Source organism: Colletes gigas, unplaced genomic scaffold (assembly GCF_013123115.1).
Source record: "Colletes gigas isolate AHSC1104 unplaced genomic scaffold, ASM1312311v1 Colletes_gigas_Sc00019, whole genome shotgun sequence".
NCBI lineage: Eukaryota > Metazoa > Arthropoda > Insecta > Hymenoptera > Colletidae > Colletes > Colletes gigas.
The window spans coordinates 4,918,680-4,944,897 of NW_025106648.1; the positions used below are offsets into that span (position 1 = coordinate 4,918,680).

Below are 26,218 nucleotides of genomic sequence, written 5' to 3' on the forward strand. Positions count from 1 at the left end.
TAGAATACTTATTCAAATTCAAATCTCGCAAAATTTGACATTTTATATTAAGTTAAATGACAGTAAAAATTGTATTGATGTAATTATGCAAGTAGAACGAGAAAAAAATAACATAATATAATAAATTAGAAAATTCATTTATTTCCTAATTTAAGTTAACGAGAAACTTCTCGTAGCACAAATTAAAAGTATATAAAGTGGTCAGTCTGAAACAGAACGCCTGAATAATTATACTAAGAATGTTATTGCAATTTGCATAATTTTGTGAAGCAAATATTGTCCATAGAAAATTTTTGTTTCGAAGTTAATACTTTTACTGGTTTTAAGGTTCATTTATTTTTCTTTTTATAAAACCGCGTACCTGTTAATACAATAATGAAAATGGTAAATAATTGTAATTTATACAATTATGTATTTAAATATTTCGTTCGTGGTTAAGATTCTCGTCAGTAAACGTGCTAATCGCTAAAAAAAAGTAAGTAGTAAATCATTGATAAAAAAAGAAAACATGAATAGTTTGTAGTATGCAAATGTTTATGTAAGAGAAAATTATAGTCGAGGAAATTAAAGTGTAAATGTTGAGCAGAAGTGAATATTAAAATATTTATATGGTATCATAAGAAATTTTATTTTTAAAAGACCTTTTCGTTTCCAATTTGGATTATCTGATAAAAATGATGTTCTATGAAGAAATGTATTAAAAATTGAGACGTTCATATGATTACTGATAAACAAGACTAGTTAAAACACATTTACGACCAACATTTGTGTTTTAAGTCCTTTGACTATAATTTTTTTTTACATAACAATTTTAATTTTACAACTTCGATATCATTATTATTATCGTCTACTTATTATTTTTTCTAACAATTAATATTTTTATGTAAATAGAATCCCAATCGAGAGCAAAAATTTAAATATATTGTTAAAATATAGTTGTTATATTTGCCGTGTCTAATCAATTAATATAATTCGAAATGATTGAATAATTTATGAAAAGAGTATAAGATACTAATCACAAAATGCACTAAACATTTTTCGAAACACGTTTTCGCAAATTGAGCAACACACCATCGCAATGAGTCACGCAATATACAATAGGTACTATAATTAAAATCATACATCACCAAAGAAATATAATATTTTATACGCTTTGCAAAAAATGAAAATCAAAATTCAATCTTTTCAATATACGAGGCAATTTAAGAAAATTAATATTAATTTTGATAATGTAAAAATAATTTAAATAATTTATTTGTCAATTCTTAAATGTATCAACAGAACGGACGTTCTATATGCTTGACTAATTTTTGTAATGAATCAATATCCAACTCTTGGTCTAAAAAGCAACAAAATCACAAAAAAAATAATAAGAATATTTATATTAGGCGTATGTCCGTGTATTATTTTTAAATTATTGGTCCGAGTTAGATATTTTTCCTATTATTGAAGTCGATTGTAGATCGAGCGCGTCACGTAGTCGATCGATGAGAGCGCCACCATAATGCAAGCGGCTGCGCCATCTTGATTGGTTAGTCTGTCTTGCGACATGTGAGAGAGAGGAGGTCTATCAAAATACAGTTTTCTTATAAAAAGGTTGTCTCGTGCAAACTATTTCTTCTTACTCTATTCAACTCCTGCCATGTACCTCATCAACACCTATATTAAGTAATTTATTTGTTTTCTTTTCCCAATAAAATTGGGATCGAATTTAAAAATATTCTTTATTTGTTTTTTTCTTCGGATGGGACATCTAAAGTTCGTTTACTCTTGGGCCCCATGAAAGTATAACACGTCACTGTGTCCGTTCCCCTTTAATATCGCTAGTCTCGAATCGATTCTTTATTCGATTTTCGTTTACAAATCGACCGGGAAGTCCACGTGGAACTGTAAATGGCTGCAAACGTATCACAATGGTCGATGAATATCAAAAGATCGATGTCTGGTTGCAATTAGAATAATGGCGCAACATTCAATTGGAAGCGTTGTGTGACGCGAATACATACATAATTCTCCATCTATCTTGATCTTCGTTTGATTTTGTGTACTATAACATTTATCTACTTTACTTATTGTTATAATAGAAATAATAAATATGTATAAAGAATATAAAAGAATTTTATATATTTGTCTCGTGACAAACATAAATCGAAACTTGTTCAAAAATTAAAAGAACATTCGACAACAAATCGAATTATTATTTAAGGAAGAAATTATTATTCAGCATATTTGATACGGTAATACTTTGATTAAATGATTTCTACAGGGTGAAATCACTTACTACAATTTAATCTTGAATCACTTTCTTTTAATTTTTAAATCAAATTTATAAAATTTCAACCTTTAGAATCTTTCAACAATTGCTTGGAAATTAAGGCCTATTGTACATAATTGGTTTGGTTTGGCTATATTTTATTTCGTCATGTCTGTTCTATTCCTTGTGTTACGGATAAAAATTAAGTCCATCTTTAAAGATCACCCAATACGTAAGACCGTTTCTATTATCATAAGATAAGACGCGACTAAGAGCTAACACAACGCTGGTGTGGACGCGTACCTATAGGCAGAATTAAAATCGAAAAAAAAATGTTGAAACTTGTTCACGGTTATTGGAAGAAAATAAGATTAATAAAAAATTCAATGAGACATTTTTGCCGCCTTTGCACAAGAATAGTAGTTCTCAATCGAATATATATACCTTATACTGATATTTTATTCAGAGTTATGAACGAATACCCGATTCAACGAGAACTGGCAGAAAATATAAACAGAAAGTTCACGTGATCGACGGTGCTGCCACAGATGAGTGGCTGCTCAGGGACGCTTTTTAGAGGTACTTGAGAAGGGCCCTCATGACGCATTAAATCCAATCGAGATGATTTTATCGCAAGTTAAAAATTATATTGCAGCAAATAATACAACATTCAGATTTGAGGATGTAAAAAATTTATTTAGTAGTAGTATTTAGTAGTAGAACATGTTACGGTTGGAAACTGGAGAAAATGTATTGTTCAAGTTATTGAACACAAATTTTTGACAATTGAATCACAATATTGATGCATTAACTGAATCATTTATAATTAATTTAAATTCTGACAGTTTAAACTGTTGGAGATACATATGTATGTAGGAGATTTCTATTGAATGTTTGTGCCGCGCTGTAGTTTTGTTGAATGAGTTGCTGAAAGTGTTTTGTTCGTGATGGAATGAGTAACCAGGGACAGCGAGACAATAGGGAGAACGAAACGAGTGGTTGTGAAAGCCAAACGTAATATTAATTTGTGTTGCTAATTATTAATTTGTGTAAAAAGATTATGCGCTTCGTGTGTTTCAAATATGTTTATATAATTATATCATTTGAATATTTGTTCCAAATACAATTCTCTTCGTTATAATCCTACACATACGTATGGATTTGTAGTTGCGTTTTTCGCTCACTGGCGGCGCACGTATCTGTCTCTTCGCGTTTGATTCGGTTGTACTGTGATCGTCGGTCGTTATGAATGGTTCCAGCGGTGCAAAGCACATTATTCAAAGTAACTATCAAAAACCCATACCTCTAACACAAACACGGATTCAACATAAATTGTATATAATAATAAATAGATAAATTAAATGTTGAAATACAGTTTTTCATATTTTAATTTGTATTTTTATTTGCCTCCTCATTTACATTATTATCTAATAATATTAAAATATTTCATTTTAATATCGAGGATGAGTACTTTTTGTTTAGAAAATTAGCTTCTTTCTTACTATGTATGTAGAGACCTGGACATTACACGTTTCGTTCCTAATCTAGGTTAGGTTAGATTTGGTTCCTGCCAGTTGTTGAACCGAGTATTGCCTACCGCATATTATTGGTAAAGGAAAAATTTGTTTAAAATGGCGTCCTTTGTAACATATTTTAAAAGCATAAAAATCGGTGAAGAATCACTCTTTCGGAAATTTCACCCCAAAACCTAACCTTAATATTAAATAGTAATCGAATATTAACACGAATATATTAATTGTACCTGTGTATGTGTACACGTATGTCTTAAATACACGTTGCAGGCCGTGATCTATAGTTTTCATGCTTCTAAAATTTCCTATGTTTAAGTCAATCACATGTGCCTTCGTGTCAGTGGAGCGACAGTTCACCTTTGCAAACTTCCCGTGTAATTAGTAGCGCTAAATTTGGCGATGAGAAAACGGATGCTTGAAGTAATCGGGCGTAATTTGCGTCGCGCAAGCAACAAATGTTTCGTGACACTGTTGCGTTTGTCGTTTATCTTCCAAAGCACGTCGAACAATTTTGGCACGATCGCTGAGGCAATGGGCAGAACGGAAAACGGAGGAAAACGTGTTTCATTCATTTCATCTCGGACCAACTGTGGCTCCCTCGCCGTCGCAAAATATATACGACGTTAATTGTACCTACAATGCTTGCCATAAATAAATTGGTCACAACGTCCATTATTCGATGATTCATAAGATATTTCCCTAATTCTCGACTCATAATTTGAAACGATATTTGAGATTTTTTTTTTTTTAACCATTTAACATATCGATTTTTAATTTTGTATATATTATTTTTAATACTTTTACAAATTACAGGAAGATTTTCAAACATAAATGATTGATGCAATTGTGATGTAATTGACTGAAATAAGGTAACAAATAATAAATAATAAATAATCATTTAAAATAATGAGATTATTTTAAATACTTTGCTATTTTTATTTAACATATCGATTTAAAATTTTTTATATATTCTTCTTGATACTTTTACAAATCACAGGAACATTTTCAAACATAAATGATTGATGTAATTGTATACATAGATCTGTGCACATTTTATTTGAAATAAGTTAATAAATAATAAATAATAAATAATCATTTAACATAATGAGATTATTTTAAATACTTTGCTATTTGTATTTTACAAATAATATACATATAACACTAACTCTATTGTGTGTTCAGTTTGAATAAATTATTTTTAAATAATTTTTTTCTTTAATTACTTCCCTCAAATAAAATATCGAATTCTGTTACAAAAGCTAGATAATCTATTTTAATATATTATTATATAATATGATTTATATTAAAATTTTTGTCTAAATAAATTTCTTGTATCTCTTTGAATCTCAAAATTAAATTAATTAGTCATTTTATATAAATCACCTTGTATATCAAATTGAGTACAAAATTCTGTAACTTCGCTAACGTTTCGAAATGCAATTTTTAATACTTTACAATTATGAAGGAAATGCAAGGAATTAAAATCGTACCCTAGAAGTTACATACACGCGAACACCTTAGCGAGCATACAAATGTTCTCACTACAGTTATACTAACAGTAAAAGTGATAAAAAGATCAAATTTAAGCAGTGTCATATTTTTTCTGTTCATTTTTGTTTTCGTTAATTCTCTTACATGTACAAATAATATGTGAAATATATTGAAAAATATCAGGTCCCCTTGCACAGGAACTGATTAAATAAATATATATAGACAATATTTAAATGTTAAACACAACCATTTTAATTATTCTTTAGGTATTACATAGTTTAATATAAATAAATTGCAGTAATGCCGACCATGCGACTCGAACAAACGACTCGACTCGACTCGAAGTCAAGGGAATCTCCGCACGATTCAACCTTATTATAGGTGTCGCCACTTTGACAGCGTGCTTATTGCCGCAAGATTATGAACGGCTCAACAAAATAAATATTTTTAATATCACAAATATTCAAATTTGTGAGCCAAAAAGGTATTCGTAACGTTTATGAATATAACTATAAAATATAGAATTACATAATTTTATCATATAGAATTATATATATTATAGAATTATAATGTTATCACTTATCAGAAAGAGCCAGTTTTAAAAATAAAATATTTTTACTGTTCGTTTGAAAAAATGACGCAAAAAAGAAACGAAAATTTTTTTATTTAAGAAAGAATAATTAAAGTAGTTGTGTTTAATATTTAAATATTGTCTATAGTTATTTAATCAGTTCCTATGCAAGGGGACCTGATGTTTTTCAACTAAAAATACTAAGAATAAAAAAATAATATTAAATAGAAAATGTCACTTTATACTTCTAATTCTTTGAATCTATTAGTTAAACCCTAATATCACGTTCTCCAATGTTTTTTAATAATGGTAGTTGTTGTTTTTTCAGTTTGTTTAAACGTGTATGCAGGGTGTTCGACCATCCCTGGGAAATATTTTAATGGGGGATTCTAGAGGCCAAAATAAGTCGAAAATCAAGAATACCAATTTGTTGATGGAGACTTCGTTAAAAAGTTATTAACAATTAAATTAAAAAATTTCAAATCGTTCTGGAAAAATTATTTTCGGTTGCGGGGGTCAATTACAATCATTTTTGGTGAATAGACATACCCCCGAAATCCCGCGCATTTTCGAGAAAAAAGTTCAGTACGAGCGGAACTTCAAACGTTAATAACATTTTAACGAAGCCTTCATTAACAAATTGGTATTCTTGATTTTCGTCTTATTTTGGCCTCTAGAATCCCCCCTTAAAATTTTTCCCAGGGGTGGCCGAACACCCTGTATAATGTAAACTTGTACATAAATGTAATTATACTTGTGTACATAAATTCCAAATTTCTGGCATAAATGCTTTCCAAAAAATATGCGTGAGAAGTCATTCGTGTAGAAATCTGTTGGAAATGTTTCTCATTCCCATGTTGGCAAACATGCGTATGTTGGAGGTATTTCTTTTTACCTCGTTGGCAGGCGTGCGCGCCATCTTTTGTTCCAGTATAGTACAACACTGTGCAGTACCAGTACGATATATGCAACGATACGTGCCATGTGCATTAAGCGTAACCTAAAATATATGTGTCGTTTATTGTCCATTTGTATAACCTCTGCTACAAAATCAAATCGTTTTACAATTGTCTACTTAAAAATACTTGGAAAAAACCAGAACAATAGACGTATTTTCTAATCTGTAGACGTTCTCGATGCAGACGTTAATACGTTACGTAAATTGTATCTTTCTATCTGTTTAACTCTTGGTACAAATACAATGGCAATATACGAATATCTACCAAGGTGATCGTGTGTAATTTATACACATATAGAGAATGTTCCGTTTTAATCTTTTCACGCTGTTATCTTCTAATCTGATGATTTAAAAATCAAATGTTTTACGTCAAACTTAGTTTGATCAATGACGCTACCTCCCGACTGGCGTCACTTCCAAGAATTGATTTCATTCCTTTTTAATTTTATTTTTATACTCGTAAACGTAAGTAAACAAGTAAACAAGTCAAAGTAAAAAGAAATCGATATTTTCGAAAGTTTCCAGTAGAATTCCTCCTTAAGAATATTTTTATGTAGAATATCAGAATATTATACGCATAAAAACTAAAATAAAATAACACCGATTGAACGTTCTGGCAATATAATCTGCTGAAACTAATTTTACACTGGATATTATTTGCAACGACATAATAAACAATTTTGTTGGGGAAAAAAGCGAAACACAATCTACAGAGTGTTATAATTTTAAATGATTAAGAAACAAATGAATTTTTCATTTAAAAGATATTCTTTTATAAAGTTACAGGACTTAGAAACGAATAATATCTCCATTTTCATGATTGAAGGTTACTAGTATTTATATCAATTCGTATTGCAAAGAAAGCTCCTATCATTCGTTCCAAGTAACAGTTCACTGAATGCTTCTGATAAAGAGTAATAATAATGTCATTCGTCTTTAGCACTAAATATAAAGATTGTGAGAACAGAAATACATATGCCCCGCGATAAAAAAATAGCACAACGTATAAACATAATTTTAAAATATTTGTGAAGTAATATATCTGTGGTCCGTCAATAATCTAGAGCATAGTATTTATGTCAATAAGTTATACATTGAAAGTGATATAACTGTTTCGTATTAATATCCACGCACGAAAAACCCCGCAACCTCATTTGGGGTTCCCCTACGGTCGACCCGTACTCTTCCGTAAAGCGCCATCGTGCGGCCATATGCGCGCCACAATATCATATTGCTTCCGAGGTTTATATTTAATAAGAATAAAATTATTTGAAATATACTTTAGTGTATTCATTACCAAAATAAAAAATCTTATTTTGCAACATCGTATTAATATAAACATAGTATTTTAATTTCGCGTTTAATTTTAATTTTTAGTTTCGCATAACTAGGCCAGACTACAACTTTTGAACAAGAGATGGAAGAAAATTTCGTTAAACAAATTTTAACGACATTATGTCTATTCCGAAAATGGAGGTGTTTCGATGATTTCAGGGTTATTTATATTTTTTTTTCTATGGAAGTACAGTTTTTATGTGGCATCGTTTTTATCCTCTTCAAAAAAGTATTAGGACACTTTAGTCGAAAATTAATTACTTTAGAAGATATTTTAACTTCATTGTTTCCAGTTTAGTCGAACCAGTTATACTCGAACGTAAACATTTAACAATTTAATTTCTGTGTTTTTAAAATACCAAACTCGAGTTTACAAATTATCAATTTTGAATGCTTTGTACTTTTTTCTTTCATGGTTATGTTAACCATGTACTGTTAAAGGCATTATAAATCATTTTACTACTGCGATTTATCAAACTTGCAGTTTCAAAAATACAGCAAGTTTTTTTTACATTTATAATTGTCGTTAATTTAAAAAAAATTTCAATACCAAAATATATACGGTACTATCGCAGTATTAAAATTTTATTATATGAACAGTTCAACGATTTGATAAAGTAGTAAATCACTACTGTTAATGTTTTCAATTGTAAATTAAGCCATTAAAAATTGATTTGTAATATGAGAACCATTATTATTCAATGATATTTACAAAAATTAACAAAATGACATACAGTGCAGTGCATACATTGTAACATCACCTAAATTTTTCTATGTTCTGAAGTTTTTAATAATCTTGTAACTTTAAAAGACAATATTTTCGAGACGAGACGTTTGCAAACATCCTCTCAAAAGAAAAATTTATTCGTTTTATGATCCCATATGCATACCTCAAGTTTGGCCATTTAAATTTGGAACAGTGTAATTTTATATTAGTTTTGTACTGTAGATAAATGTTTAATTTGTAATAATATATAATAAATATGTCTACATCTTATTTGTATAATTTATAGTAATATATAATAAATTTGTCTACTTCTTATTTGTATAATTTATAATAATATATAATTTTGTCTACTTCTTATTTTATAATTTATTATCATATACAGGGTGTTCGACCACCCCGGGGAAAAATTTGAATGGGAGATACTAGAGGCCAAAATAAGACGAAAATCAAGAACACTAATTTATTGATGGAGGCTACGTTATAAAATTATTAACATTTAAAGTTCAGCCCGTAGCGAATTTTTTTCTCGAAAGTGGGTAGGATTGCGGAGGTAAGTCTATTCATCAAAAATTATTGTAACTAACCCTCGCAACCAAAAATAACTTTTCCAGAGCGATTTCAAATTTTTTTTTTTCATCGAAAAATTTCAGCATTACCCTCTGTCGATTTTTCTTAAAACTTCGTTTTTCATTTTTAATAAATTTGTTTGCAGCTCTAGAGAAAAGTTGTCTAATACTTTTTTGTAGGTACCTATGAGATCTACTTCAGAAAAAAGCTTCATTGAAATATATTCACTATTGCAGGAATTATGGCTATTTGATATTTGGACCATTTTTATGGGGTCGGTAAGGAAATTTTTCCTCGAAAATGGTTGGAATTTCAAGGGTATGTCTATTAACCAAAAGTGATTATAACTGACTTCTGGAACCAAAAAGAATTGTTTTAGAACAATTTGAAATTTTTAAATTTCGTCTAAAAATTTCAGTACCTACTCGAATTTTTTTCTCGAAAGTCGGTAGGAATTCAGAGGTATGTGTATTCACCAAAAATGATTGTAATTGACCCCCGCAACCAAAAATAATTTTTTCAGAATGATTTGAAATTTTTTAATTTAATTTTTTAATAACTTTTTAATGACGCCCCAGTCGAGAAATTGATATTCTTGATTTTCGTCTTATTTTGGCCTCTAGAGTCTCCCATTAAAATTTTTCCCAGGGGTGGCCGAACGCCCTGTATAATAAATATGTCTACTTCTTATTAATAATATTTCTTCTTTATAACAGAGTAGAGGAAGGGGCTGTAATAATATTTTCTGCCTAGGGGCATAAATAAGACACGTGTTGCTCTATTTATACCTTGAAAACCAAAATCTTGATATCAAACGATAAGGTAAAAGAAACAACTGAGAAACACTGGCAGTTCTTTTCCATTGGCTAGTTCGTATATTAATTAAAAAAACAATTTCACGTTACGGTTTTTGTATTTTTTCTGTACCTGTTTACTTCTGTTCCAAATCGATTGTATCACCTGTTGGCACGAAGATAAGGACCCGTAACCGCGAGCCAATCCTTGGGGGATTAAGGATGGTAAGGAGGCAGCACTTCTCGCATTCGAAGTCAGTAAGTTACTTCTTTCATTCACGTATTCCATGGAAACCAGGTCGATGTCAAGAAACACTCTCATATTTCAACGATATTAAGTGGCACTAGGCTAGCAAAAACGATCTTTAAAATACCATGAACTTGATTTTTCGAAAGTACTTCGTTCCATTTCTCGATCATTCTTTAACACATCGTATTTTATATTTATAACATTAAATACTCGAATCCGTTACTACGCTTTTTTTATCTATTCTTTATCGCGTCTGCTTCTGTGTTACGTGGTTTGCTTCTGTTTCGGGTAATCCCTTATTGCCAAGACTCCAGGCGTATCCTTCTCGAGGGAAAAGTTTTCTCTCTTTCGTCTTTCTATTCTCACATGTTTCAACAACCTTTCGATAATACGCGGTTGTGGGGGAAAAAATACACTTCGACGATTAGAACGTTCGAACAATTTTTAGAACCTCTTCCGACATTTCGCGGCGCGAGTTGCAATTAACAACTTCCACGTACGAGTTTATCGTTCGACCGTTTAGAGGCCGGTAATTTATTTCACCTGGTATACCGAACGCAACGTTTCCTCCTCACGCGACAAAATCGCGAACGCACGTTCGCAAGACGATTTGCACATGTCGCGGGTTACATAACCTTCACGATTTATTGCTCTTTAACGACGACCGCAACGACACGTTGTTCTTCGTCGTTTCACTTTTCCACGAAAGAAAAATCGCTGTCCATGAAAAATTTCTACGATGAACGAAAACCGAAAACATTTGTTAACACGTTCACTGCCAGATCAAAACCGTATAATATTCTGCAAAAGTGAAATTTTGATTTCAGACCTTTGTAAGCTACATAACCTAAAATTTGTTTCGGTACATATATTTGTAACCTTGTTAAAATTCACAAATTCTATCTAAATTTATTTCTAATTTTGATTTCAGACCATTGTAAGCTACATAACCTAAAATTTGTTTCGGTACTTATATTTGTAACCTTGTTAAAATTCACAAATTCTATCTAAATTTATTTCCCTAAACATTTTGACTTTAGAATTAATTTTTCTAGTATCATATAAATCCTGTCACCCATATATATGGGTGATGTGGCAGTCAAAATGTTAACGAAGTCCACCGAGCGTCGTTATTGGTTTCGAAGCTGTGTCGCTGCGCACCCTATTCCAACGATACTGAACACATTTTTGAAACACAGACCGTACGGTGACACATCGTATCGCGTTTGCATGGCACAACGATCCGAAGCTTCTGTCACTGTGTTTTTCTCGTACGTATAGAAACGTTTATCAGCGAAGATTTGGATGTATCGAAGAAGTAACAAACAACAAAGATGCACGACCTGCTACGATAAGCATTGACGTTTTCACTCGTTTCCCCAGCTTTTATCTAGCCAGGCTGTTCATCAATCCGAGGTGATGTTATCGAGACTCTGGAAGCAACGACATCGACGGTGGCGTGACTAATCGTAAGCATATGCAACAGAGAAAAGTTCGCGTATGGATAAATTTTGAGGTTAGATGGTAAAACCTGATGCAATGGTCGAAATTTCTATAAAAACACCATGATTAACTACAAAATTCATTCGCTTTGTTTATTACACAAATAAATAATAGTATCTTGTGAAAACCTTACGAATACAGCAAATTTTGAATAACTGCAACAGACACGGGGCCGAAGTCTCGTAGTTATAAAAGCATGGTTATGTTTCAGTTCCCGGAAAGGCACGAACCGAGCTATGGCGTTCGACTTTGTATCTTGCCGAACGTAGAAAAGGACAGCGAACGAAGGATACATAAGAATAACACAATGTGAAACTTATTTAGTTTTTATTTTTTATGAATGGGACCTTTACTAATTTATTTCTGAGGTTTTTCTGATTAAAATAAGTTCAAACACCATATAACTTGGATCACATTTACATACGTATTTAATGGGTGCGTATTTGATCGTATTTAACACGATCTTATTATACTATTAGAAGTAGGTTAAAAACAATTTATATCGTGTTTGGTCTTGTTTTAATCGGAAAGCTCACACAAATATATTGGTAGAAGTTATATTGGAAAAAAAAAATATAATGTCAAACTTATTTATTTTTCATTTTTTGTTAATAGGGCCATTACTAATATATTTCTGAGGTTTTTCTGATTAAAATAAGACCACCCACCTTATAACTTGGATCATATTTACGTATTTAACCCCTTGACGTACGATTTAATGTAATTGTTCAAACGTATACTATTTAATTTTTATTAAATTTGTTCGTACAAGGACTGGCCACAAAAAAGAATAGATTTGTTTTACGATTATCTCGTGAATGTTAAAATGTGTTGATTTTACTATAGAATGCTTAATGACGAATGGGTCGCCTTATGATTGCAAAACTTGACATCAAGAACTTGTCACGAGTCAGACTCATCATTGCACGGTAAGGGGTTAATGAGTGTGTATTTGATCGTATTTAACACGATCTTATACACTATTAGAAGTAGGTTAAAAACAATTTATATCGTGTTTGGTCTTGTTTTAATCGGAAAACTCTCAACAAATACATTGGTAGAAATTTCATTAAGAATAAAAAAACAAAAATATAATGTCAACCTTATTTATATTTCATTTTTTATTAATGGGACCTTTACTAATATATTTCTGAGATTTTTCTGACTAAAATAAGACCAAACACGATATAACGTGGATCACATTTGCGTATTTAAGCGTATTTAGGTTAAAAACAGTAGTAAATTAAAAACAAATCATATCGTGTTTGGTCTTATTTTAATCGGAAGACTCTCACAAATACATTGGTACAAGTTTCATTTAAAAAAAAAATAAAAAAGTTTCACCTTTGCATTACGTACTATGCATGGTGTCGTCTCATCGATATGAGAGCCCAGATCAGATTACATTAATGTATCAAAAGGAGTACTTTCTCAGTTGTAGGGATGATTACCGTTCACTTATCCAATCGAAAATGACTCGCAGTTATCCAAGCATTGCTATAATATATGTAAATAAACTTGCTTGTTCTCACTTTAACACTAGAACTACTAACAATTATAGTGTATTTATTTCTACCAAAGAAATTAAAACAATAGATACACGAAGAATCGTATAATGTAATAGAAATAAGTGTTTATTCATTCTGTTATAGAAAATTACGGTAAATTTTCAATAATCCAGTCGAGTAAATTTTTTACAATTTTTAGTAAAAATTACCGTCATTTTGACCGTTTTAGCAGTTCTAGTGTTGATAACAGAGATATTAAAGTGTTGACCGAGGTAAGAACAAAGTTTTTTGTTTACGTCAGAAATAAAATAATTTTTAAAAATTCTATACATTAGTTTTCTGCTTTCTATTATTCCTTAATTACTTTTTAGCATTTCTTTAATATTATTATCAAAATTCCTCCCATTTTTATTTAAAACGATAGTGTTCTTATAAAAATTTCATCCACTGTATTCTTTTTGTAAAAGTCCAAATGTACAGGATGTTCCAAATACACTTGCAAAAATTGAATTTCTAAAACGGTTAGAGATACAGAAAAATTTCATCAGACAAAATTAAACGACATCGAATGATGACAAACTGAATATAATTTTATTCATTTTTCAAAAATATAACTGCATCCGTTCTTTGAATAAAAAATAGAACTGTTTATGTCCCAAACCTCGTAGTTCAAGGGGCATTACCATTTTAAGTTTACTAAACTATTCTGGAGTACTTTACAGTTGTTATGGGATATTAACTCTGCAATAAACGTTCAAACGGTTCTTTTATTACAGTCTAAACATTTCTTCATTCTTTTTTTTACATTATCTAACACTTAGCACGAGAATTATTTTCAATGTACGCGAATTATTGGTATCACAAACCTTTCGTCTTCTAAATGTAGTTTCGATACATCCCTCTTTAGTCCATGAAAGGAGCTATATTCGTGAAAACTATGTTCTTTCTAAAAGTAAAAAGACAATGGTTGTTTTCGACGAGGACACCTTTTTTTTCTAGAATTATGCAACCCACATATTTTTGATGGGATTCAGATCTTTTGGCCTGAGATCGAAAACAATTAACTTTTTTTTTCTAACTCCGTTCGAATTGCAACTTTTTCTTTTACAAAATATCGGTATTTGTGGAATTTTTATGAGAACAAATATTTACAAAGTGTTCTTGCGAAGGAAATTTTAAAAAATATTTTAAAACCCATAAAAAAATTTCATGGAAACAGTATTATAGTTCTGAAGAGCTTTAAACATAATACATACTTCGAAAAAAAAAAATAACATGATTTATTATCAAAACATACTCCGTTGCAGACTATCGATGAAAAAAATATTATTCTAAAATGTTTCTAATATTTTTATTAAAATATTATTCTAATATGTTTTTCATCAAGTATTATTCTAATATTTTTTTCATTAAATATTATTCTAATATTCTAATATTTTTCTGTTGCATAAGAATTTTCATTTTTGTTTCTTATAGATTTTATTCAAACTGAAACTTTTATTTATCTTTTCTCATCGGAACTTCTATTTTTAAAATTTCATTTTAACTGTTTCGATCTCTACTTTTGGTAGTATATTTGCAGTCTTCACTGTGTTGGAAAGTAATATCTCCTTCAACGAACCGTTTATTTTCCACAGCTTTTAATAAACTTTCCTTGAAAATATCTTTGTATATACAGGGTGTTCGGTCACCCCCCGGGGAAAAATTCTAATGGGGGATTCTAGAGACCCAAATAAGACGAAAATCAAGAATACTAATTTGTTGATGGAGCCTTTGTTATAAAGTTATTAACGTTTAAAGTTCCATCCATGCTGAATTTTTTTCTCGAAAATGCGCAAGATTTCGGGGGTATGTCTAGTCACCAAAAATGATTGTAATTGGCCCCTGCAACCGAAAATAATTTTTCCAGAAAGAATTGAAATTTTTTCCCCCCGTCGAAAAATTTCGCACCTTCTCGAATTTTTTTCTAGAAAGTGGGTAGAATTTCGGGGGTATGTCTGTTCACCAAAAATAATTGTAATTGATCCCGGCAACCGAAAATAATTTTTCCAGAACGAATTGAATTTTTTTTTTTTTCATCGAAAAATTTAGGCACCTAATTAGAATTTCGGTAAGGAATTTTTTTCTCGAGAATGCGTAGGATTTTTGGGGGTATGTGTAATTACCATAAATGATTGTAATTGACCCCCGCAACCGAAAATAATTTTTTTATAACGATTTGAAAAATTTTTTTTGTCGAAAAATTTCTGCACCTACCCTATTTTTTTTCTCGAAAGTGAGTAGGATTTCGGAGGTATTTGTATTCACAAAAAATGATTGTAATTAAGCTCCGCAACCGAAAATAATTTTTCCAGAACGGTTTGAAATTTTTTAGTAACTTTTTAAGTAAGCCTCAGTCAAGAAATTGATATTCTTGATTTTCGTCTTATTTTGGCCTCTAGAATCTCCCATTAAAATTTTTCCCAGGGGTGCCCGAACACTCTGTATATTACTCCATAATACCTTCTGTACGCTTTTATAATGTAATAAAATCAGCTTTGTGTTCAAAGATTTGCTTTACATATTCTGGAGGAAGAGAGTCCCTTTTATGAATTCAACATCAAACGAAACCAATATTCATCTAACGAAATTCTATCAATTTTGGTTTTGAAATTGTAAACTAATAATAAGACGATTCTGTTATTCTGACAGAAACGATTGGATACATTTTATTCAATCATTTTAAAATATTTATTCAACAATTCAAATTCTACCTTCTTGTTTATCTTCTATTTGGTATTCGTATTAGAATAAGAATGTTGCCTTTTGTTGGCATAAGTTTACGGATCCCCAGTTTGAGAAACACTGGTTTAACAGTCCACTCGAATGTACCTCAAGTAGATCACTATATTTGTTCTACGTATGATACATCGATTGCTCTTTTTGTGACGTTAAACATACGTCAATGTAGCAAACATACGCAAACGTTATATTCCTCGAATCTGATAAGACTTTTCAAAACTTAATGCTTACATGTACAAAGTGGTTCGTAATTAATGGTACAATTAGATAGAGGGAGATTTTACAATAAACTTTAAAATTCTAGATCTTGAATTGCATTTATGATTACTGTTTTATTCCTTCAGAAATACTTTTAGATCATACTGTGCTCTTTTACTTCTATGAAACAATTCTAAAAACAATCTTTCATTTCTGCATTTCGTGACGTTAGAAATGTTTACAAACACAAACAGGAGCGGGTATATTGTTACATACCACGATTTAAAAAGTCGAATTTTATTTAAACGTACGATTTTCTCGAAAACAAATTTCCTTGTATGAAAAAATTTTCCATATTTGATTCCATATTCTCTCGTGAAATCGATCTACACCCAACTGTACTACCACTTGCGAACCACATCCGTGTGTGTTTATGTGTACAAGCTACTAAAATATTTATTAATTGGTTTTCTGGATTAGAAGACACTTGAGAATTAATCTTCAATTAAAAATAGCTTTATTTTTCATGTACTTTACTAGTATATGTTTCGTGGGATCGTTTGGCACGTTTGTCCACTTCGTTCGACGGAAGATAATAATAATTCTCCTCCGGCACTTATTTCTTCGCGAGTTAACATTTTTTCGATGTATAAAATTAATCGCCCGCCAGATTAGACAATCGACGTCGTTCCCGCGAGGCACCAACACACAGAAATTTTACCGACCACTTATTGTCCTTTTCACCCACAGAGGAGTATTGATCACGTCTGATCGATTGTTGTGTGAAATCGAAAATAATACATTGTTCCCGCCCAGACGTTTCGCCTCGATGAAAAATCTCGCTGAATCAACGACGAGAGAATGGAACGTTGCACGGTGGAAAATTTTTCATCTCTCGAAAGGGTTACTGGCAGTCGTGGCGAAGGATTACAAGAATCGAAGCAATGACGCATGACAGATATACGAACATCGAGCAATTTGTTATCACGTAAGTCCAAAACACCAAACATTGCTACGATAATTCTTACTAATACCGATAAAATTGATATACTGTGGTAATTATGGATTTAGAACAATAGAGATCATCCGTCTACCTCGAAAAACAGAGCTCGAGACATGCCACCGCGAGTTAACTGCCGACGATGCAGAGCACATCATTCATCGCGTCTAATCTCTGACTGGAAAATAATATGAAAAATCATAGCAAAGCAAATGGTATCTCGTCAATTATCGTCGTATTGTGATTGCAACATCTGATAATAATACGATAAGACAGTGACCTTACGCATTAGATACGATATCGCCAAGAACCAGAGAACCTTCACAGAAAATATGCAACTGATCGATTTGTCGCGATTCGAGTCACTTAGCCACTGAAAATTTAGGCTCGTCGCCGATGGAAGAACTCTATAAATTGTGCCCTTTGAAAAAATTCTACGACCATACGATGTGTCTAATACGGTATCATTGCACAAAACTATATCTCAGATAAATTAACCTTTTATACTTAATGACCACCACTTATGGTTTTCCTCAGTACGAACATTCTTGCAGATATTTCTATAGATACAGGTACTATTTTATTCTATCTAAATGAAATAACTCCTTGTTCTACTTCACAATAATTATAAATGTGACGGTTATTATAAAAGTGGCTTAAAGGGGGATTCTCGTGTAACAGCTTTAAAATTAAAGCTTCATTCTTAATTCTTTTCGTAAAGAATTAAAAGTTCTATTGTACTAGACTTTTAAAAACCTGAAGAGAGATCCTTAAACTATACAAAAATATTTTTTTAGCCCATTTTTATCTTTCATTAAATAATAGTTAAATCTTTTAATCCTATCCGACGATGTAACCATAGTTGGTGTACAGCGTAGCATCAGAAAGCAACAAACGAAAAATTTTTTTAAAGCTGGTTGATTTCCACTGTTACTGAACCTATTTTAAACAAAAAATATGACAAGTTTTAAAAACTATACCATTCTGAAGAAATGATTTTTATACAAAAAAAAAAGACTTAACTACTGTTTAATAAAAGAGAATAAATGTTGAGGGGTGCAGTGTCTGTTGAGCCGTTCATAATCTCGCGGCCAAAGTGGCGACACCTATAATGTGGTTGAAGATCGTGCGGAGATTTCTGTCGCTTTTGTTCGAGTCGTTTGTTCAAGCCGCATGGTCGGCATCGCATACTGTACTTTATTTAACTATGTAATATCTAAAGAATAATTAAAGTGGTTGTATTTTACATTTAAATATTGTCTATATCTACTTATTCAATCATTTCCTATGCAAAAGGACCTGATATTTGTGGCGGCTAACATCACAGGCGTAGCAAGCGCCATCTAGTTAAGTCCCTTGTTTTAGTTAGTTTCTAGTTACTTTAAGTAAGATCTAAGTCACTAGTTGGTAGTATTAGATTTAAGTTGGCGCACCCCCTTTTTCTTGGTCCAGGGATTTTTAGGGGCCAGTTCTGTTCGACGCCTACGCAAAGCAAGAAGTAAGAAAGCAGAAGTGTGCTTAAATGAAGCCCTTTCTTGATACAACGACAGAATTGAATTTTATATCTGAAGACTCTCCCGAGCGCGAACTTATCCACCACATATTTTTCAACAGTGTCGCCATCTATTATACTTATTCAAATGGGACTTCCCCGTGCGACGCCTGGAATGTTCGTACAGTTACACTATGTAGTATTAAGACATTATTAAAGTAATAATAACTACATTAAATACCTTCGTGTTAATGGTGGTCTTTCCTAAACTATAACAATAAAAATGGACAAAAAAAATATTTTCGTATAATTTAAGGGTCTTTCTTCGTGTCCCTAAAAGTCTAGTACAATAGAACTTTTAATTCTTTACAAAAAAAATTAAAAATGAAACTTCAATTTTAACTCCGTTACACGAGAATTCTCCCTTAAATCATACGTAATTACTGTGGCACTCTTATGGCCGCACGATGGCGCTTTATGTTGGAGTACTGGTCGACCGTAGGGGAACCCCCAAGTAGAACTCGCCAGTCGGTCGCGGGGAATTCCCCTGCTTGTGTATTACTGTCGAAACGGTTTTATAAAACATCTTTTCTTCGCTATCTTTCTAATTTCGCTGTATGGTTTATTAGACCTGAATAAATTACATTTTATATTACTATCAGATCTTCAATTTGTTAATAGCGGATGTGGAAGAGGAGATGAGGAAAGGAAGATGGGGAGGGGTGGAGGTAGGGGGGAGGAGAGTGTGTGCGCTGGCGTATGCGGATGACCTGGTGATGGTGGCGAAGGACGAGGAAGAGATGGGGAGTATGATTAGGCGGCTCGAAGGGTACCTGGATAGAAAGAGGTTGGAGGTTAATGTGGAGAAAACGAAGGTGGTAAGGTTTAGGAAGGGGGGAGGAAGGGAGAGGAAGGTGGAGTGGAGGTGGAAGGGGAAAAGGATAGAGGAGGTGAAGGAGTTTAAGTACCTGGGGTACGTGTTCAGGAGGAACGGGGGTCAGGAGGCGCAGGTTAGGGATAGGGTGAGAAAGGCGGGGGTGGTAATGAGGCAGGCATGGGGAATCGGGAAAAGGAAGTTTGAGAGGGACTGGGGAAGGAGGATGTGGCTGTTCGACACGTTGGTCTGGACGGTGGCGGGATATGGGGCAGAGATTTGGGGGTGGAGGGAGAGGGAGGAGATGGAGAGGATGCAGGAGAGGTATATAAGGTGGTCATTGGGGGTGGACTGGAGGACGCCAGGATATATGGTAAGGGAGGAGACGAAGAGGAAAAAGTTGAGGACGTGGGCGGGGGGAAGGGCAGGGAGATATGAGGAGAAACTGAGTAGGGGAGAGGGAGGGGAGTTGGCTAGGTGGTGCCTGGAAGAGATAAGGGAAAGGGGAAGGGAAGGGGGAGAGGAATTGTCGGCGTGGGAGAGAGACAGGTTGGGAGGATTGAGGGGAGGAGAGGGAGGGGCAAGTGGGCGAGCGGGCTGGGAGGGATGGGAGGAGGAAGATGGGAGGAGGCAGGAAGAGGAGAGATGGGGAAAAGTGGTGCAGTCGAGGTATAATAGGTGGTACAGGGAGTTGGTGGGACGGGAGTTACCGGGGTACCTGAAGGCAGGGTGGGGAGAAGTGAGGTATGGAAGGCTAGCTAGGTATAGGATGGGGAACGAGATGAGGGGGGGGAGGTACTGGGGGGATGAGGAAGAGAGGAGATGTAGGGTATGTGGTTGGGAGGAGGAGACATGGGAGCACGTTTTGGAGAGATGTACGGGGGATGAGGCAGAGGGGAAGGGGATCGGGGAAAGGATAAGGGAGATTTTGGACGAGGGAGGGGGAGGGGAGGGGTGGATAAAGAGGCTGGAGGTCAGGAGGAAAGAGAAAGAGGTGGAGAGGGGGGAAGGGGGGGATGAGGGGAGGAGTGAATGAAGGAATGGAATGCAAGGGCGGAAATGGAAGTCGACGGCGGGGAGGGCGAGCGGGGGTGGAGGAGTGGGAGAGAAGGGAGGAGGGAGAGAGGGAGAGAGCGAGTAGCGTAAGGTTAGGCTAAGAGCGTGCGGCGAAGGGAGATGAGAGAGAGAGAGAGAGAGAGCGAGTAGCGTAGGATTAGGATAAGAGCGTGCGGCGAAAGGAAATGAGAGAGAGGGGAAAAGCGGCGGGGGGAGGATGTAAGGGCAGTGAGGAGTAGAGTAAGAGTAGAATAAGTAGGATAAGTAGGATAAGTTAGGTTAAGGGAGAGATGGAAATGTAAGGTGGGGAGGAAGTGTAACCCTAAGGGGAAGCAGGAAATAAATCTACTACTATTACTATCAGATCACATTTACCATGACTTTTAACATCCTTTCCACATATTAAAAAACATCCTACATATACAGTGCCGAACAAAAGTATTGGCACAGAGCGCATTTTCAAATAAAATGTTATGTAACTGTGAACAAAGCATAATATCTTCCTTATTTTTGGTATAAAATATAAGTTTGAGGTTTGAACTTTAAGTATCTCGCGAAACAAAGCGATTAAGTAGACCTGTAATAATAAAAAATAGTACCAAACACATACATGGCAGTTTTTGACGAAACAAAAGTATTGGCACACTTACTATTTTATAATACAATATACAAATTAATATTTTGTTTGTAATCCTTTTTGTCTTATTACACTTTGTAATCGATTAGGCATCGAATGTACTAAATTTTTTGTTACTTCTAAATCTATTTCGTTTCATTCCTTCATAAGTGCATCTTTTAATTGCTCCTTTGTCTGAATAAGGTGTTTTCGGATCCTTCTTTCTAACTCATTCCATATGTGTTCAATCGGATTTAAATTCGGCGATTGAGGAGGGGTTGGCAATGTATGGGGTGTATTAAAAACGATCCATTGGCGGACAATATAAGCAGTATGCTTGGGATCATGATCTTGTTGGAAATAGTAGTTTTCCCCAAGATTTAATTTTTCCACACTTTTTTTTAAGTTTAGTTTCAAAATATTTAAATATACAAATTTATCCATAATACCGTTTATAAAAACAAGTTCTCCAAGTCCGGAGGAACTCATACAACCAACCCCATACTAATACACTAACACCCTCGTGTTTAACAGTTGAGACTATGTTATGTGAATCCAACTCGGTATTACGCTTTCGCCATATTCTTAATTGACCGTCAGATTTAAAAATATTAAATTTACTTTCGTCAGAGAAGAGCATTCTATCCCAAAATTCTAAATTTTTGTGTACATACATCTCTGCAAACTCTAATTTGTTTTTTCGATTAATTTTGCTGATCAATGGTTTTCTTCTAGCCACTCTTGAATTGTACCCGGCACTTTTAAGAACTCTCCGGATAGTTATAGGATGCACATTTACCTTATTTTCACTTTTCATTTGTGCCGCTATTTCTGTAGAGGCAACTTTAAGATTTTTTTTACAATCTTGGTAATTTTTCGTTTATCTCGTTCTGATAATTTCTGTGAACGACCACTTCGCGGAAGATTTTTTTACATTTTGTTCGTCAGGAAACCGTTTAATGATATCTCTTACGGTGAAACGACTTCTATTTACTATTTTAGCTATTGTAGAATATGAATTCCCCTCTTCTGATAATTTTAATATAATTTTTCTCTCTGAAATTGTAGTTTCTCGTGTTTTTCGATACATTGTTGTGTTATTCACTTTATTACAGGCAAACTTAGTAAGAAATAACAAATGAATATCAAATTGAATCTTGGGACTTTCCTGGATATAACGGTCATGCTAATATTATAAAGATTTACATAAGTGTTTCATAGAAATATTAAATTTACAAGTGTGCCAATACTTTTGTTTCGTCGAAAACTGCCCTCTGTGTATTTGTTACTATTTTTCATTATTGCAGGTCTACTTAAACGCTTTATTTCACGAGATACTTAAAGTTCAAACCTCAAACTTATATTTTATACCAAAAATAAAGTAGACATTGTGCTTTATTCATTGCTACATAACATTTTATTTGAAAATACGGTCTGTGCCAATACTTTTGTTCGGCACTGTAAGTAAATCAGAGAAAATATTCAGTACAGTGCAATCATATGCATAAAGGGTGTTCGATGATCTGAGTACTGCTATGTTGTACTTCCTGTATACATTGAAGTAAAAATAGGACAAATCGAAAATAACTACTACGAGAGTAAATTTAATTAAAATCTATTATCGATAAATATACTCATCGTAATATCAATAAAATATTATTTAAAGAAATCGTACAGCAAGAATTATTTAAAATCTGAGTGTATAACGAATACAAAGTTGCAACAGTTTTTTAAAGCGATACTAAAAAAATACTGAATCGATTAAAGTCATATTAGACCAAATAATTAACGCTGGCACCCAATAACGCTTACGACCGATAAGCATCGCATAAAAGCATTTTTGGCATCATGTCGCTATGCGATGACGAGGCGACTACTACCATTAATGATTTACGTTGAGGATAACGTAATATAACAATTAATTTAGTCCGGCAAATTAGATAATCGCATGCCAGTAACGGAAGTTTCAGTCCATCGACTAAAGTGATTAATCAACTAATGTTTCGAATTGCCAGTTCGATCTTCTTGGAATTCTAAATGCCTCGTTCACGACATATGGTATAACTATGAATATAACTGCAAAAATCGCTTTCAGAAGTGGAAGATTTAAAACGTTTTTCGTTTGAATTTTAACATTCAAATGCAATATACAGGGTGTCTTAGTTAAATATCTACCTTATTAATTGCATAAAGTTATATTATTTAAAGGAGTACGTGTAACGGTGAAATTAATTTTTTCTGAATGACGTTTTTTAAAAGATTTCGAAGTCATTGGTATTTTGTATAATGGGACTCCACATCTTTTTTTCGACATAAAATACAAATTCAACGACCTTAATAACCATTTCGATCATTTAATCTCGAAATGTTTGCGTCCAAAAAAAATTTGAAAAGAGCAAAATTTTATTCGATGAATCGATAACCAATATTTAATATTTTATTCGTAATTTGTATTTAGATAAGTAACTCATCTTTGATGTGTTCTCAATAAACACTAGGTCAAAAAAGTTACCATATTCTCAATTAGTTTATTTTACTGAGTTTATTATAATGTTAAAATACATATATTTGTAAACATTTTTGCGAGTTGTCATGTATATTTAATTGATGAAATTGTAAAATAAGAATACAGATTGAACCATTCGAGAAAAAACAAAATTTCCATGCACCATAATTTAGTTACAATACTAGGGAATTTTCTTATAAAAGTGAATGATTCCTTATACATATAAGGATCACTCATTTTTATCTAAAAATGAAAGTATTTCCCAAATTGTTCGTCGTTTAAAAAATGTTTCAAATAGGACTTTGTATTTTTGAATGGAATGAAATATTTTGTTATGTATAAATCGATGCAGTTCGCCTTTATTTATAGACACGTATTAAACTACAAGGCTATTTTAATTTCAATATTGCAAATTGGTACTGTGATATGCTTACTATGCACAGAAGTTCGTTAGCAGGTCTGATTGGAGATAGCATAATCTCCTTTCTATTATATCCATAAGGAGATTATACCATAACTAGTCAGACATGCCAGCCAACTTTTCATCTCTGCATAATACGTCTATTAGCATATTTTTCAATAATATATCGTATTTTAATAGTAAAACAAATTCAACGATCTCGTATGTTGTGTGATTTCGTTAAATAATATAACTGAGAAACGAAAATTAACTACTGTTTTTCCTCCTCTTAATCGATTTTATTCAATTTTCTGTGCAAACAGTTAACGTTTGTATGCTCCTTGTAACATATAGTTGAATTGTTCTTTATTTACAATACGGCCTTGTTAAATTCCAAATTCTAATTCGTTCTATATATTTCAAATTACATATAAATTCACACACCCATAATTTAAAGACGAAGTTTGCAATTTAGTTACTAGATCCTTCGATTACGATAAAAAATTATTTCTCTTTCCCACTGTATTGTACTTTGCTTCTTTATATGAAAACAGAATAAAGTGATATTTCAAAATGAAAAAACGAACAGAAAATTATGTGCACATATTTTAGTTCAGAGAATCTGAAATTTTATAGAAATTGTAATAATAATAATCCTTCATTTATATCTTTTAAAATTTTGTGTCACTCTTAACTATTTTTACAATATAAAGTAACCACTTTAAACGTTTAATACAGTACTTCTGTATTACAATAATTTTAATACAATTCTGTATTAAAATAATTTTCCGCGATTAGATAATATGCAATCGTCCTGAACAAAATTTTGATTTGTCGATTAGTTACGAAAATAATTGAGTTGATCAAGTTTAATGATCCGCTCTGTATTTATGTAATATTTGTGTAGTTATTTTTATTGATTTTGGTTGGTAGCGCTGGAATGGAGATACGAGGGGGAATCCCGTGGCAGAGCGCTCGGTAGTGTGTAATGGCGTTGTGAAGGACACGTGTAGAAATATGTACGTTCATTGTTACAATTAGAAATGTTGACAACACTGCCAAGAATCTGGCAACGCCTGAGGGGGGGAGGTAGAGCCCAGCAGTATGGTATATGGCGGTTAGCAGTATAGCAACTGTTTAGGTTATGTCTTGTTAGTTGTAAATTGAATGTTTAATTGTGTTTTGAGTTTAAATATACCTTTATATTCATATTATAAAAGTGTGTATTTTGTGGCTACCTCATTCAGAAAACACAACAAGAAATAAATGTGTTAAGTATAATAATGAGTTGTCTAGAATTAGTGGCCTGAACCAAACCCAATCCCAACAACATTGTAGGTACGTACACTTATAAATCGAAACGTTGTACAATGTTTGTAAAAAACTATACAGAAGAAATTAGTCGTAAACGAACGAACGTAAATAATGTATCAACGCGGATATACTATTCGTAATATTATATCTGGCAGCTATACTAACCAGAAAGAGAGCAACTGCTAGTTGAGGCACGAAAACATATTTTTAACGCAGAATTATGTGAATAACTTAAACATTTCTTTATCAGAGTTTAGTTTCTATCATTTACCTTGGATGCTGAAGTATTCTATCTTCGATGATATCTTTTTGTTGTCATAAAATTTTGAATTATCGTTCAAGTTTATGTTCAGTAAATTGCAAAGAAACTCACGATATCGAATGCTTGCAAAAGATTGGTTTTGCTTCATTATAAATTTTTTTTTCTTATTTTAATATCTTGAAGCATGCACGCTTATGGCCGCAGGATGGCGCTTTACGTTGGAGTACTG

At 32.7% G+C, this 26,218-nt stretch overlaps 2 protein-coding genes across 7 annotated transcripts in view; one reads left to right on the forward strand and one right to left on the reverse strand.

The window, feature by feature from the left end:
• Positions 1–24,023, forward strand: part of LOC122400674 — a 30,145-nt gene extending 6,122 nt beyond the window's left edge. The window contains exon 2 of the mRNA XM_043402253.1: positions 20,385–24,023. Within this exon, the coding sequence (XP_043258188.1) occupies positions 20,385–20,871 (487 nt within the window). The 3' untranslated portion in view covers positions 20,872–24,023. The remainder of the gene's footprint in view (positions 1–20,384) is intronic.
• LOC122400660 (kinase D-interacting substrate of 220 kDa) overlaps positions 1–26,218 on the reverse strand; it is a 187,134-nt gene that overhangs the window by 95,137 nt on the left and 65,779 nt on the right. The window contains exons 1-2 of one of the 6 annotated variants that reach the window (XM_043402219.1): positions 11,555–12,208; positions 10,363–11,196 (exon numbers count right to left, since the gene is read on the reverse strand). The exons of the other annotated variants lie outside the window; for them this stretch is intronic. Of the exons in view, the coding sequence (XP_043258154.1) occupies positions 10,363–10,551 (189 nt within the window). The 5' untranslated portion in view covers positions 10,552–11,196; positions 11,555–12,208. Of the gene's footprint in view, positions 1–10,362; positions 11,197–11,554; positions 12,209–26,218 lie in introns of those variants that run through there. 6 annotated transcript variants of the gene reach the window in all.